Raw genomic sequence first — 14,940 nt, 5'->3', positions numbered from 1 at the left:
TTATTATTATTATTATTTTTTTGTAATCTTATTCAATTTTTCCGATTTTTTCCATGTTAATTAAAAACGAATTTAAAACAACAGCAACGTGGTATAGAGTCACTTGTTCGAATTTAAAGTAAAAAATCCGTTAAAAAAAAAATTTCCCGGTCAAAAGGTCAACAACAGCAACAGATACACACATACAATCATCTGGAAATTTGAATGTTTGATTTCATTTCTCTCTCTCTCTCTCTCTCTCTCTCTCTCTCTCTCTCTCTCTTTCTCCCCATACGGCACGTTCGATTTATATAACGATTTTCAATTTTTTTTTTCAACTTAAACCTTTCACAAATTTTATGTACGGAATCAAATTTTCGAAATAAATTTTTTTTTTTGTTCAGGTATGAGGAGGAGGAGGAGGAGAAGGAAGATGACATGAAATCCAGATGCAAAATTCAACGGTCATTTTCTTATAGTTTTTAATTCGATGCGCGCTCTAACGGTAAAATTTGAATTAAATTTTTTATTGCCGACAAAACGCATTTAAAAAAATGTAATTACGTAATTGAAACGATTTAAAATTTTCGCGCCCTTTTTTCTTTCCCCCCCCCCTCATCCCTCTGCGCTTTCTTCATTCTCGCCGTTTCCCCCTTCCTCGCACTACCATCTTCCACTTTTTTCTCCTTTTTCTTTTAAACGACTAAATTAAATTTGTTTTTAACAATTTTATAATAATTTAATAGAGAGAGAGAGAGAGAGAGAGAGAGAGAGAGAGAGAGAGAAACGTGTTACGCCATGATTGGTTTACCGAGAATTTTTTTTTAAGAGCAACAGAATTACATTTAAAAGCTTTTTTTTTTAAAAAAAAAAAAAAATTTATCAACGCGTTACAGGAAAAAAAATTTTTTATGGAGACATAATAATAATAATAACAACACGGAAATTTCTTTGAGGGTTGAGGGTTGGGGGGTAAAGAAATTGTAATAATAATAATAGAAAACTTTTTAGAAATACTAATAATAAACACGCAAAATTGCATAACATAATAAAAATACGTGAATGCACGCACGAATGCATGCATGTACGAATTCGTGGGTTCGTTTGTTTTTAGAAGGCGGTGACGACCGCGAATAAGTTGTTTAAACGCGTTAACGAATTTCAAATCTAACGGTTTCGAATTCGACAAGTAATAAATGTAAATGACGCTTTTTTTTTTTTGTTTTATTTTATAGTTATTAATAAACGGAAATTAATTTAAATTACTTGTGAAAATTTACTTTGTTGTGGTACGTTTAAAACGATAATATTTCGTATATATTAATATATATTTATTTAAGATTATTAAATTTCTTTTTTTAACGTGAAAATTCTCTCACACGGATTAATATGTGTTTGTCTGTGGTTATAAATATAAATACGTTTTCTATTTATATATATATATTTACTAAAAATTTAAACTCACCGAAATCCGTTGAAATTTTTAGTTTTGTCCTTGAATAGTAAAACCCGACGTAAGAAAAAAAAAAGGAAAAAAACAGCCATTGGAACTTTATATAATTTAGATTTAAATCGAAAGGTTGAGTAAGTTAAACCGAAGAAAGTTTAGTTTTATAAAAAAGTGAAAATTTTATAAATTTTTTAATTCTTTTCGAGGTTTCCATTGATAAATTTTACCCGGGCAATCGATTTTCCACCAACGGCATGATTGGTTTTCGTTTCTTCATGTTTTTTTCCTTTTTTTTCCTTTTTTTGTTGCTTTATTAACCGATCACTATAAAAATTCAACGGGGTGAAAATAGTTTACGCGATTGTAATAAAACAAATGAATTAAAATTTCAAAAAATTAAAAAAAAAATCATTTTTTTCTCATCAATTTTATAATTTCCACCGCACGGGGAAAAAACCGTTGATCAACTGTAATAATTTTTAAAAATGATATTCTTCTAACCGTCTGCTCGACCAATCAGAAAAAACTTTAAGAATAACAACAACGATTCTGATTGGTTAACGTCATCACCCGCGAACCAATAATAAAACGTTTCAAATTGAATTAACCAATCGAATTCGAATTCGAATTTTTTTAATTAAAATTTTATTTTTGAATATTCCCGCCAAAAAAAATTTATTATCCGCGTGCACCGACCGTTATTTAAAAACTTTTTTTTTTTACATTTTATTCCTTCTATTACAATAATAATAAATTTCATGTTTTTTTCTTTTTCCCCCTCCTTTCCTTTCCCCTCCCTTTTTAAAAAGCATTTAAAAAAGTTTTTTATTTTTTAAATTTCTAATGAACTTTTCAACTTTCCATCAAAAAAAAAAAAAAAAAAAAAATTAAAACACTTGGGAGCTTTTTTTAATACAACAGCAAGTTTTCTTTTTTTTTTTTTTTTTTCTAAATTTTGTTTGAAAATAAACAAACGATATTAAAAAATAAAAAAAGGGAGTAAAAAAAAGCTAGAAGAAAAATAAAGTAGAAAATAAGGTAAGGCTACGAACGGGGCAGCAGAAGAAGCAGCAGCAGCAGCATGAGGAGGAGGAGGAAAACATCGGGGGAAAAAAACGACGTGGCAATAGCAAACCATTTTCAAACATAATTATTTCGTTCAAAAAAAAACAAAATTTCCCCTCTTTTCCCCCTCATTAAAATTTTTCTTTCTTATTTTTTCCTGTTGTTTTCATTTCCTCTTATTAATTATTGACTCATAATAATAATAATAATAATGATAATGATGATAATTTTAAAAGTCCGACTTGTAATTTTTTTATTCCCTGGAATTCGTACGAATTTTTTTTGTTTTTTCTTGGATATTTTCACACTTTTTATTTTATTTTCAATACGACAATGATAATGATTTTCAAGTGTGCCAACATTCGAAAAAAAGAAAAGTTTATTAAATTTATTTCCTTTTCTTTTATTATCACCAAACTAAAAAAAAAAAAAAAACTTTTTCCTTTTCTAAAAAAACTTGTTTTAAACTCTCTGGAATCATTTTTCTTATCTTGTAATTATCCATTTCAATGTTTTGTGAAAAGTTTTTTTTTTTCTCTCTCACTCTCTCTCTCTCTCTCCCTCTTCCTCTATGACTTTTCATTAAATTTCCAAACAATGTTGGGCAAAATTTCTTTTTTTTTTGATTCTTCTATTATCATTATTATCATCGTAAAATTTGGCATCGAGTAAATTCTTTATTATGGATTTTTCTTCTTCCTTCGTATGTATTTTCACTTAACATCATCATCAACACGTTTTTTCCTTTTTTTTTTTTTTTTTATTTCTCAAAAGAGATTTTACTTCTCTTTTGTTTTCCATTTATCAATCCCAAAGGAATTTTTCCCTTCTATCCTTTTTTTCCTTTTTTCCTTTCGTTTGTTTATGCACGGATAAATTTACACGAATATCTTTTCCTTTTTTTTTTTTTCTTTCGCCTTATTTGGAAAATTTTAACACGATTTCCGGTTACGTAACCTTCGACCTCTTTTTTATTTAAACTTTATAATAATAATAATAATAATTAAACTTGAATCGAACATGCATAAACACGTGAATGTATATATGTACACGTGCACAGAATTTTCCTAATTTTTTAAACAAACAAATAAATTAAATAAATAAACTCACCTCGTTTTTTTTTTTTTTGTTGTTTTATTTTTCCATAGACTCCATAAAATTAAATAAAAATAAAAGAATCACACAAACAAATAAATAAATAAATTAATTAATTAATAAAAATGCGTAACCAATTTGATATAACTCGGCGGTTTTGAAATAAATAAAAAACGAACGTGATTTCACGTCATCGAAATTAATAATAATAATATTTAACAAAAGAAAAAAAAGGTAAAATCTAAAAAAAAAAAAAGTTCGCGTGAAAAAATTATATATTTTTTAAATAATAAATATTATATTCGTACGTAGTGGAAATAATAATAATATTTTCGAACCGAACGTCCCGAACGTTTCCACGGCACTGAAATTTTTCTCCAGGAAATATACATTTAACGTAGCTCACTCAACGTGTGTCGTTTTATACTACTATTAACAGAAAAAAAAAATTTTCCCGTTCGCGCGATACTTTTTATATAAATAAAAATAAATAAATTTTTATTTATTTATTTTACGACGTTTTATAATTTTTAATAATTTTTTTTTCAAAGACGCAGACACACACACACGCACCCGCGGATTCTTTTAAAACCGTTAAAATTTTCACCTCACTCTTTATTTAATATTATTTAGTATTAAATTTCGATAATAAGTAAAAGAAATAAGAAAACTTTTTTTATAATAATAAATTCTTTCGACATTTAACAAAAAAAACCCACGAAACGACTTATTTAACACCTTTTTTCGTTTTTAAATGAATTATTCAAATTAAACACAACGTTCGACGTCCGCCATTTTGGTTCCGAATTGAAAAACAAACGATTTATTACTCTATGACGTTAAATAGGTAATTGATATATAATAATCGCGCGTTGTTGTTTGACCTACGACGTATTAATTAGAATGAAGCAGACGAAATTTGTTTTGGAAAAAATTTATTATTATATTTGTTATTGTTTATATAAAATTTATGCTTTATTATCTCTTTCTAACCGTTTTTTCTTTTTTCCTATGATGAGTTTATAAAATTTCAATGAATTCAATATAAAGCAATGTTTTAATAATAAATTTTCTTTTTAAAAATGGAAAAGTATCCTAAAAAAAAAAAAAAAAAAAAAAAAACAAAACAAAAACGACTATTTACTATTAAACTTTTTGTTTATTAAGATTACAAGAAAGTTTGGAGTAATTAATAAAAATAAAAAACTAATGAATTTATTTTTACATTTTTATTATATTTTATTACTTAATTATAACTACTACTACTACTATTACTACTACTCGAAAAGTTTTTGTTTTTTTGTAAAAAAAAAAAGTTTCATTATAACATTACGTAAAATTTATAAATCAAAAAAAAGGGAAAAGGGGGAGGGAAAAACCTCAGACGAGAGTAATAATAATAAAACTTTCCCCCCCCCTCTCTCTCTCTTTTCCTTTTTAAACATGCAATTTAAAAGTTTATTTATACTCGTGTCGAACAAAAAAAAAAACCTAAAAATGAAGTAGGGGGGTGGGGGAAGGGAAGGGAAATATAAAAAAACAACGAACAAACGATCAAAGTTTATTTTTTTTTTCTTTTCTTTTTTCCTTTTTTCCTTTTTTTTCCCCTCATTCCTTCTCATTCCCTTATATATATATTTTTTCAACTTTATTTCCGCTTTTCTTAAAAAAAAATCACATCAACGTTTTCATTTCCTATTAAAAATATTTTTTTATAAACAAAAAAAAAAAAAATAAAGAAAAAAATGGAGAAAATTTTTTCCTTTTATTTTATTAAAAATAATATGTATCGAAAAAAATTTTATTTTTAAGAAATGGAAAAGTAATTAAATAATAATTTAAATTTTTTTTTAAAAAATTTGAATTTATTATATAAAAATATATAAGAAAAAAATATTACAAAAAACAAAAAACTAAAGTTTTATACAAATGTTCATTTTTTTATCGTCAATGAACACAAAATGATTCGATAATAAAATAAATTTTGTATTTAAAAAAAAAAAAAAAAATTTTTATTCGATTCTTATAAGTTATAAAACATAATATTTAAATTTGCATACAAAATTATAAAATATCAAAAAAATATGATGCAATTAATAATATTTAATATTAAACATCAAACTTTTGAAAATCAAACAACACTCGAGAGAAATCCATTGGAATCAATGAGATCATCAATGTATTATTATTATTATAATTAATTTTTTAAAAAAATTTCTCGAACCTTAAATATAATGATTAAAGAAACTCAATTCTGTTATACAAGGAAAAAGATTTTTAAAAGTCAGTGTTTATTGATTAGAAAATATGAAAAATATTCCTTCAAAGTGCCATGTTAGGTTCGAGTGCTGTTGTAAAGTCTAAATAATTTTTTACCACATCAAACGAAAAAACAAAAACTAAATCACACAGTCTTAAATAATAACATAAATTAAAATAAAATTACATATTTTCTTTTTTAAATTGTATTTCAAGTGCGTCATTTAACTTTAATGATAAATAATTAATTAATAAAATTCATTCGGAGGCTGAATTTCAGGTAATTTAATATCAGAATATAAATCGTCTAATTGAGACTCATTTTCATCCTCCCATATTTTATTAAAATGAAATGTTAAATCATCACATGGTTCGCACGTAATGGTTTTTAACGGTAAACTAATTTTAGCAGGTTTGATTAATTTAACTATATGATTGATTGTTTCTTCATTAAGTTTTCCATCAATGAAAAAATTATTAACACAAGCCTCATCAGCTTGCTCACACATGTTGTGGTTATGAATATCTGGTAAATCGTATTTTAACTTGTTGTTTTTACATATTGAACTTGATTTAACTTTGTTTTCTTTTTTACACGAATATGATACGTTTTCATTATTTTCCTTTTTAACGAAACTATTAGATTTTGTATTTATTTCTTTGGCTGACAAATTACCTACTACTGAACGAGAATGTAATGTGTTTCTCACATCTCCCAAAGCATTTGTTTTACATCCTAATACTCCTTTTTTTCTTGATCCTAACGATTTTGAAGAATTTCGCACGCTCGAAACGTTTTCCGATTCTCTTAATATTCGCTCACTGAACATTTTGAAACGATTTTTTATTAAATTTTTGTAAATTTTATAAGCACACTATGACCGTTACAAAATTTTACAGACAAAGCGGTACAATAATGCCATCTGGACGATGAAAATAGGAACTAATTTTTATGGTTTAATTTTTAGGGCCTGTAAAATTTTACGAGAATATTAATTTTTTTACATTTATTTATCGTTTAACTATATAAATTATTTAAAATAATATTACTGTATCTTTTAAGCAAAGATAAAGTTAAAAACATTTTATTAAAATGATCAAAAAATTTAGTTTTATCATGAAAAAGGCCCCGATAATGAAGCAGAAACAAAGCAATGTAAATCATTTAAATACATTTTTTTTTAAAAAAGTAATTATATACATGTAACAATTTTCAAGTATATTTGTGAGCGATTTAAAAATTATTTTTATTTAAAAACAATACTTACGCATTATTTCACGTATTAAAAAAAGATTAGTAATTAATTTCGCAAGACTTATTTAAAAATACAATGATTGTACAATAATGTATAGGTCACTATGAAGTGAGACTCAAAAAAGAAAAATTTTAAGGATAAATTATTCTCTTAAATATATTTAATAATGTATCATTAATAGTATCTCATATTTATCAGTGTGTTTGGGTAAAAATAAAAATATTTATTTATTTCACATTACCTAAAAAAATAATTTAGGTAAATAATCAAAATGGAAAGAAGAATTAAATTAAAAACATTAAATAGCCATATAACCTGTAAAATTTGCAGGGGCTATTTAATCGATGCGACTACTGTAACGGAATGCCTTCATACTTGTAAGTATTAACGTTTAAAACCTTTCTTATTATAAAATTATATAAATTATTTTGTTAAAATAACTTATATAATTTTGCAGTTTGTAAAAGTTGTTTGGTTAAACATTTAGAAGAAAATAATACATGTCCAACATGTAATATTGTCATACATCAATCTCATCCTCTTCAGTACATCAGTTTCGATAGAACAATGCAAGATATCGTTTACAAATTAGTACCCCATTTACAAGAAAGTAAGTCAATGGAAAAAATTTAATTTTTACCATAGAATAATAAATCTCATTCATTTTTTAAACAATGCCTAACATTTCTTTCCTCAGATGAAATGAAACAAGAAAGAGAGTTTTACAGACTGCGTGGTTTACCATGTCCAAAAGATGTACCCGTCGCAGGTTCGGATTTAGAAGAAAAATCGATAATGGATGCTCATGCCGAATCGGATTATCACAGGCATGAAGAACAGGTACATTTGGAAATGGTAATAGGTGAAAATATGAAAAGCTTACCTAGAAAATTTATAAGATGTTCCTCTCAAGCGACCATAACTCACATAAAAAAATACATTGCTAAAAAAGTTTGGTCTCCTGAAAAATACAGTAATGTAAATATTAATTTAATTTTAATCTTGATCCGTTTTAATATTTAATCCGTTGGATTTTTCACATCATTTTCTTTTCTTTTCTTTTCTTTCAGATCGATATTTTATGCAATGGAGAATTATTAGGAAAAGATCACACTTTGAAATTTGTTTACGTCACACGTTGGCGTTTAAAAGATCCTCCTATGAAATTAGAATATAGAAGAACGATCGACATTTAATTCATTTCCCGCCCCTCCTTTCCCCCTCCTACCCCCGTTCGACGTAAATGTAAATAAGATTTTTTCCCCGATTTCATGTAAATAAAAAAAAAAAAAAAAAAAACCGTTAGTTATTACGTATAAACGACGAAAACTCAAACATGGCGACATTACACGTGATTGATTAATTAATCATTTGTATATAAAAATCAACGTTTACATTATACATGTGATTTATTATTATTAATATTAAAAATGAAATTTTTTTTCTATCTCTCTCTCCCCCACTTTTTTATCATTATTATTATTATTATAAAATTCAATAAACTAAAAAAAGAAAGTACGTATATGATGTAAATCATGTAAAAATAAATAAATAAAGTTTTTTTTTTCTCTCTTTTGTATAAATTTATTATTATTATTATCATATATGTATATATTTTTGTTTTCTTTTACCATACAAATAATTATTACAAAAAAATTATTATTATTATTATTATTTACTTTTGTTTTTACGCGTAGAAAAATGAAAATTTTTTTTTTTTTGATAAAATAATTAATTTTATTCTCCAACGAGAATATTTGCGTATATAAATATAAATATATATATGTATATAAATCTTTTAAACACGTTTAAAAAAAAAAAACCGTTAAAAATTATATTTATTAATGAACACAATTAATTAAAACGAATTCGTAACTTCGCACCGATTAAAAATGTTTTTTTTTTTTCCCGTCGTGGCAGTAGTGAAAGGGAGCTGGGGTAGGGGCGGGGGAAAGTGATAGGAGAAAAAAATTTCGGTTAACTGAACGTACCCTCCCATGCATCTTCTTTTTGTTTCGCTTCCAATCTTTTCTTTTCTGTGGAGAGAGAAAGAAAAAAAAATAAATAAATTCCGCCATTTTGTTTTTTTTTTTTTTGGGGGGGGGGACGATGACGTCAGTATCGTCAACGCACTTACCTCTTGCTTTCGTCAATATTTTCTTTTCCGCTTCTCTTTCTTCTCTCGACGTCGGCAACCTGACTCCCAATGCTCCCGTCACGAGCCTTCTCGCAAGTGCCGGACACGTATCCGGCCTGGGTTTGTACGGTTGTAAAAATTCCGCCGAACGTCGAGCTTTCATTTTCGACAAAGTCGTACCGTCTTTCAATGACCTCGTTTTCACGAACGGATGATACGATGAGAGAACCTCCGACACTTTGATCCATCACATTAACAAAAAAAAAAAAACAACAGAAAAAAAATTAAAAATTAAATCTTGGTTTTAATTTAAAAACTCCGGGGTTGCCAAATTTCCCCGCGATATTTTTTCATTTCCGGTATGGGAAAAACGTTTCGTTCCTACAGTAACATAACGAGTCTGACATGGCGCGATGCACATTAAATTCCGGTAACAATTTAAATTCCCAACCGTGGCCAATCGAATAAAGGAAATGAAAAATAATAATGATGATAATAATGATAATGATAATAATAATAATAATGAAAGATTTAATAACTCGAAGTGAAAGTAACCGTTTTCTCACTTGCGCGCGAGTGTGTGTGTGTGTGGCGTAACAATAAAAACTTGATTATGCAATCGAATTCGCGGCGATTATCAAACTTCCTTTTTCGCGATATAATGATAATGATGATGATGATAATGATGATAATACTACGTAAAATCAAAGACGATTCAATTTTTGTGTGTAAAAAAAAAACAAAGTGCTAATAGATTTCGAGACAATGGATACTAAAAATAACATTTATGAAGGACAATGACACACTAGATCCGTTTGAGAGAAAGAAAGGGGGGGAGGGGAGGGAAAGAGACAATCACGCACGCGGGGAGAAAGGAAGAAAGAAAAGTAGAAGAAGGTAGTAGACACGTTAAAAAAAAAAAGAAAAAGGAAAAGTAACCAGGAAGAGAACGTTAAAACGAAATCACAACCCAAACTTGTCCCCGCATGCCTGTCTCTCTCACTCTCTCTCTCTCTCTCTCTCTTTCTCTCTCGTTTTCAAAATCAAACGTCTCGGGGCAATGTAAACGTGTTTACGGTAAAACGTTAATAATAATGATGATGATGATAATAATAAAAAAATCATTACCGACTGCCGAACTGCTAAATATTCCAAGGGCGTGAGTGTCGTCAACCCATCTGATTTCGAAACCGGAATTTTTAAATTGTGAAAAAACCGTCATGAGATCCTGGAGTTGAAATTCCGGTGGAAAATTGTATATTTCAATGACGTGTGGAAATTCGTCTCCGACCAAATCCAGGGATTTCGTTTTGAATTCCTCGTAACTCGTTTCCGGTTTTTCGATTGTCACGTCACCGACGGCGCTCGTCAATTGTTCGAGCAGTGACGGATCCAAACATTCTCCCGTGTCGTCAAACATGGATTCCCAATCGCATTCCTCCGGATTGAGGTGAACCGACGGTGATGACGATGATGGTGGTGGTGATGGTTCTTCTTTCCTTTCCGTTCTCTCGCCATTTTTTTTTCTCTTCGATTCTTCTTCCCCGCTTTTTCTTATCCTTCTTGCTATGATAGAATTTTCATTTCCCTGACTAGATGGTGGTGGTGGTGATGGTGGTTCCCGTACGATCGCGTTCGCTTTTCTTTCGTCCTCTTCATCTTTTTTTTCGCGGTTTACCACGTTGTCGTCGTCGTCGTCGTCGTCGGCGGTTAAATCAATTTTGATTTCGTTTACTTTTTCCGATCTTTTGTTCTCTTCCGCTTCCCTAATGCAATCATCTTCTTGACGGATGGTTATCACTTCGAGAGACTTTGTTTTGTCCTTTTTTCCATCGGCCACCACAACTTCTTCGCTGCCGCCATTTCGGGTAACTTCCACCACGCAGACCGCGTCATCCTTTTTTTTCACTTCCTTCACCTCCTCTTCCTTTTTGACTTCATCATTTTCCGTTTTCTTATTTTCACATTTGACACAGTTTTTTATATCGGCATTTAAATTACTCGGAAACGAATTACCGACGCTCACGCAATTGTTATCAATCGTCTGATTCGCAGAACGTCTCCCCTTCGGAACGTACACCTGTATATCCGGTTTCCTCTGTTTGTTCTGAATGCACGAACTTTTCCCGATTTCCGGCACGGCACCGTTGTTCGCGCACACGACGCCATCACTTTTTTTTATTGTACTCTCGTAATTTTTACAACCCGACGGCGGGACTTTGTTTTGCAAACGAATCGACGATATGGCATTGCGAAAAACCGATATCCCGTTGTTTGTTCTCCTCTCGCTTCCGGTCGATTCTTTACCCTCGTCCGAATATCTAACTCCGGCGTTATTCTGTATCGTCGCTGCCACGGTTTTGACCATTTCCCGCGGCTGTATGCTCGGCATGACGTTGGCATTTTGCTCGAGCCTTCTCGCCGCCGGAGGACGGTATATGCTCACTGACGGCATAGTTCTCGCACGTTTAACCTTTTTGCTCTCTTCCGGCCGACTCGATTCGATCGTACGTCTGACGACAAATTCTGATCCCTCCTTTTTCTTTCTATCACTTTGATCTGTCCAAAAATTTTCCGCCGACGATGACGTTGGCGCAGTACCGGAATTAGGTATTGACCTAATAAAACAAACGAAATATTTAGAAAATTCAGACAAAAAACTACTTTCATGGAAAAATTATTGTTGTTAATAATAATAATGATAATCTAATTATAATTTCATCTGAAAAAATTATTCGTGCTAAAAATCTTTAAGGAAAAGTTGTTTTTTTTTTTTTTTTATATAATAAGTGAAGGTGAACCACGATTTAAATTCCATTAAATGTTTAAAACAGGTATTAAAAAAAGTAAAAAAAAATTTCGATTTCAGGACCAACAACTTTTATTATCATTATTACTTTTTAATTTTTTTTTCTTTTTTTTGTTTCCTTACGATTTCGCTTTTCAAAATTTTTATTAATGTTTTAAATTTTGTTGTTGTTGAATTGACACATCGATTGTGACACATTCGAAATCTGCATACACCGAACGTCAACTTTTGTTCACGCACACGCACACGCACGCACGCACTTACTTTAAATCTCTGTCGAAACAAACAACGATCCTCCTATCGTTTCCTTCTCCTATCGAAAATGTTTTTAAATTTTCAAAACGACTTTTAACAAATTGATGAATCAAACATCTTCTGAAATTGTTGAAAGGAGGAAACACCAAAACTCTGAAACAAAATAAATAAATGATGAGTCCAATTATATTTTACGAAGGAAGAGGAGGAGAAGGAGAAGGAGGCTGTGGCGGCGGCGGTAGGGCTAAGAGGGCTGGCTAATCGTTATCAATCGTTATCACCACGTCAATTAATTTCCATCCTACAATGCAACAAGACGAAATTATGATGCGAACGCCCCGTTTAATGTCATTCATTTAATTTTGATGAACGTTTTCATTTTTTTTTTTTAATTCGAATGACGTCTGAAACCGATTTTGGCTTTCTCCCCCCCCTCTCTCTCTCTCTTTCTCTTTCATCTCCGACAGAAATCACGCATTACATTTAAAACACACAAACGCGTTTTTTTTTGTTTTTTGATAATGAAACCGTTTTTTTTTTTTTAAATTCGAATCGTATCGTCTGCTTTGTTTTTTTTTCCACCATTTGACATCATCCAACGGTATTCGATATGATGATGATAAAAACGTTCGAAATAACCCTCCACACATTGAGAGTGAGAGTGAGAGAGAGAGAGAAACTCGTGCTCTGGGGAAAATCATTTCCGGTTTTGTTATTTTTTCTTTTTTTAACCCATAAAATAATTTCAGACGTTGAAAATTTTTTTAAAAAATTACACACATGCGTGGGAACACCAAAAAAAAAAAATTGACTAGGATGACAAAAATGACATTGGTTAAACAAAAGGTTACCAACACAAAAAAAAAAAAAAAATTTAAATTTAGTCAATTGACTCAATAAAAAAATTATTATTATTCTTTTAAATTTGAAGCCAAAACGTTTCTTTTCCATCATTTGTTTTTGTTTTCGGGGGGGGGGAAGCGGGGGTAGGGGAGAAAAGGTAGACAAATAAAAATTTCGCGAACGGTTTAAAAAAAAATTTTTTTTTTCAGATTGTTTTACATTTGTGATAAATTTGCAAGTATAAGCAAATTCGTACGAAATCGATACCATTTTTTTTTCTTTTCTTTTTTTCCATTTTTATTCATTTTACTTACTTACATTCGACTAGCAAAAATTTCCTTGACACACAAAATAAAACAGAAAAAAATTTTAAATTTTACGTTTTTGTGTAAGACAAAGACAAAGAAAAAATTTTTTTTCTATCATTTCAACAACTCATTGCCAAAAAAAAAAAAAAAAAATTTTAAAACAAACAAAAATTGGGTTGATTATTAATAGCATTTGAAAAAAAAAAAAAAAAAAAAATTCTACGAACGCATCAAAATCATTATTATTATTATTATTATTATTATTTATTTTTTTAACCGCAAAACACACACGAACTCACGCAAATAAGAGAGAGAAAGAAAATAAATAAATTTTGTCATGAATGTTATTTAAGAGAACGTGATCATCGTCTCACCTTATTCTTAAATAATAATAATAATAATAAAAATTTGTTTAACACACTTATTAACACTTTTTTTAACTTCAAATAATAATAATAATAATAATAACTTTTTACTTTCGTTTACTTTAAATAAATATTTTTTAAAAAAATTATGTTTTCTTTTAAGGTACTTATGGATACAGTGAATGAAATAAAACTAGACGATACACAACAACCGCAAACACCACCGCCACCACCATCATTTCTACTACCACTACCACCACCACCACCACCACCACCACTACTATTACTATTGCTCAAAAAAAAGAAAAAAATTAAACAACTTCCTGAGATTTGACATAACACACATTCGATTATGCAGTTGGTGCTATTACATCAAATTAAAAAAAAAAAAAAAAAAATTCTACTTTCACTTTCTTACTACGAAACGAGTTATGCTTTATTATTATTATTATTATTACTCTTTCTTTTTAAATCGCCTTTATTTAGTTTACGAAAATACAAATCTTCTTAAAAAAAATTTCAAAATAAATCATTAGGAAAAACTGTACATTTTTATTTTTTCTCCCTTTTTTTTTTAAAAAAAAAAAATTCTTTCAACGTTTCATATTTTAAATTATTTCAAACGTTCATTCATCAACCGTACCTGATAAAAACGTTAACAAATATTACAAAAATAAGGGATAAAAAAAGGGGGGGGGTGTATGATGATATTATTAAAAAAATAAAAATGAACAATAACAAGCGACAAGAAAGAAAATTAATTTCATTTCGATTATAAACTTCTCGAGAAAATGAAAAAATTGTAAAACAAACAAAGAAAAAAGAAATTTTTATATTTTTATTATTGTTTCCATGTAATTAAATTAATTAAAATCAATTATAATTCTTATCGAATTAATATATATATATATATATTGCAAGGTGAATGGATTTCATTACAATTAATTTGAAGTATCGATAAAAAGGGAAAATTTTCCAAATGCATACAAATTGCAAATGAATGCAATAATGTGGTTAAATGAATATGATACCTTATCAATCAATAACCTTAATATTATTAAATATAATAATAATAATAATAACTTGAGAAAACAAACGAAAAGAACGAGAGAGAGAGAG

The 14,940-nt window shown here is 28.8% G+C and overlaps 3 protein-coding genes across 3 annotated transcripts; 1 reads left to right on the top strand and 2 right to left on the bottom strand.

Moving 5' to 3' along the window:
• Window positions 1-5,911: 5,911 nt before the first annotated feature.
• On the bottom strand, window positions 5,912-6,678 carry Phum_PHUM515760 (uncharacterized protein; the record flags this gene model as incomplete). Its single annotated transcript, XM_002431175.1, has 2 exons — window positions 5,912-5,937; window positions 6,216-6,678. The coding sequence occupies 2 exons, from the start codon at window positions 6,676-6,678 to the stop codon at window positions 5,912-5,914; spliced, it is 489 nt and encodes a 162-aa protein (XP_002431220.1).
• A 697-nt stretch (window positions 6,679-7,375) lies between these two features.
• Window positions 7,376-8,300, top strand: Phum_PHUM515750 (Polycomb group RING finger protein, putative; the record flags this gene model as incomplete). Its single annotated transcript, XM_002431174.1, has 4 exons — window positions 7,376-7,481; window positions 7,562-7,714; window positions 7,802-8,082; window positions 8,175-8,300. 4 exons carry the CDS (start codon window positions 7,376-7,378, stop codon window positions 8,298-8,300), a joined length of 666 nt encoding a protein of 221 aa, XP_002431219.1.
• A 781-nt stretch (window positions 8,301-9,081) lies between these two features.
• Window positions 9,082-12,059, bottom strand: Phum_PHUM515740 (uncharacterized protein; the record flags this gene model as incomplete). Its single annotated transcript, XM_002431173.1, has 4 exons — window positions 9,082-9,140; window positions 9,242-9,478; window positions 10,370-11,859; window positions 12,043-12,059. The coding sequence occupies 4 exons, from the start codon at window positions 12,057-12,059 to the stop codon at window positions 9,082-9,084; spliced, it is 1,803 nt and encodes a 600-aa protein (XP_002431218.1).
• Between the last annotated feature and the right edge of the window lie 2,881 nt (window positions 12,060-14,940).

Source organism: Pediculus humanus, genomic scaffold (assembly GCF_000006295.1).
Source record: "Pediculus humanus corporis 1103172108281 genomic scaffold, whole genome shotgun sequence".
Taxonomy (NCBI): domain Eukaryota; kingdom Metazoa; phylum Arthropoda; class Insecta; order Psocodea; family Pediculidae; genus Pediculus; species Pediculus humanus.
This window is presented reverse-complemented; position numbering and strand designations above follow the sequence as displayed.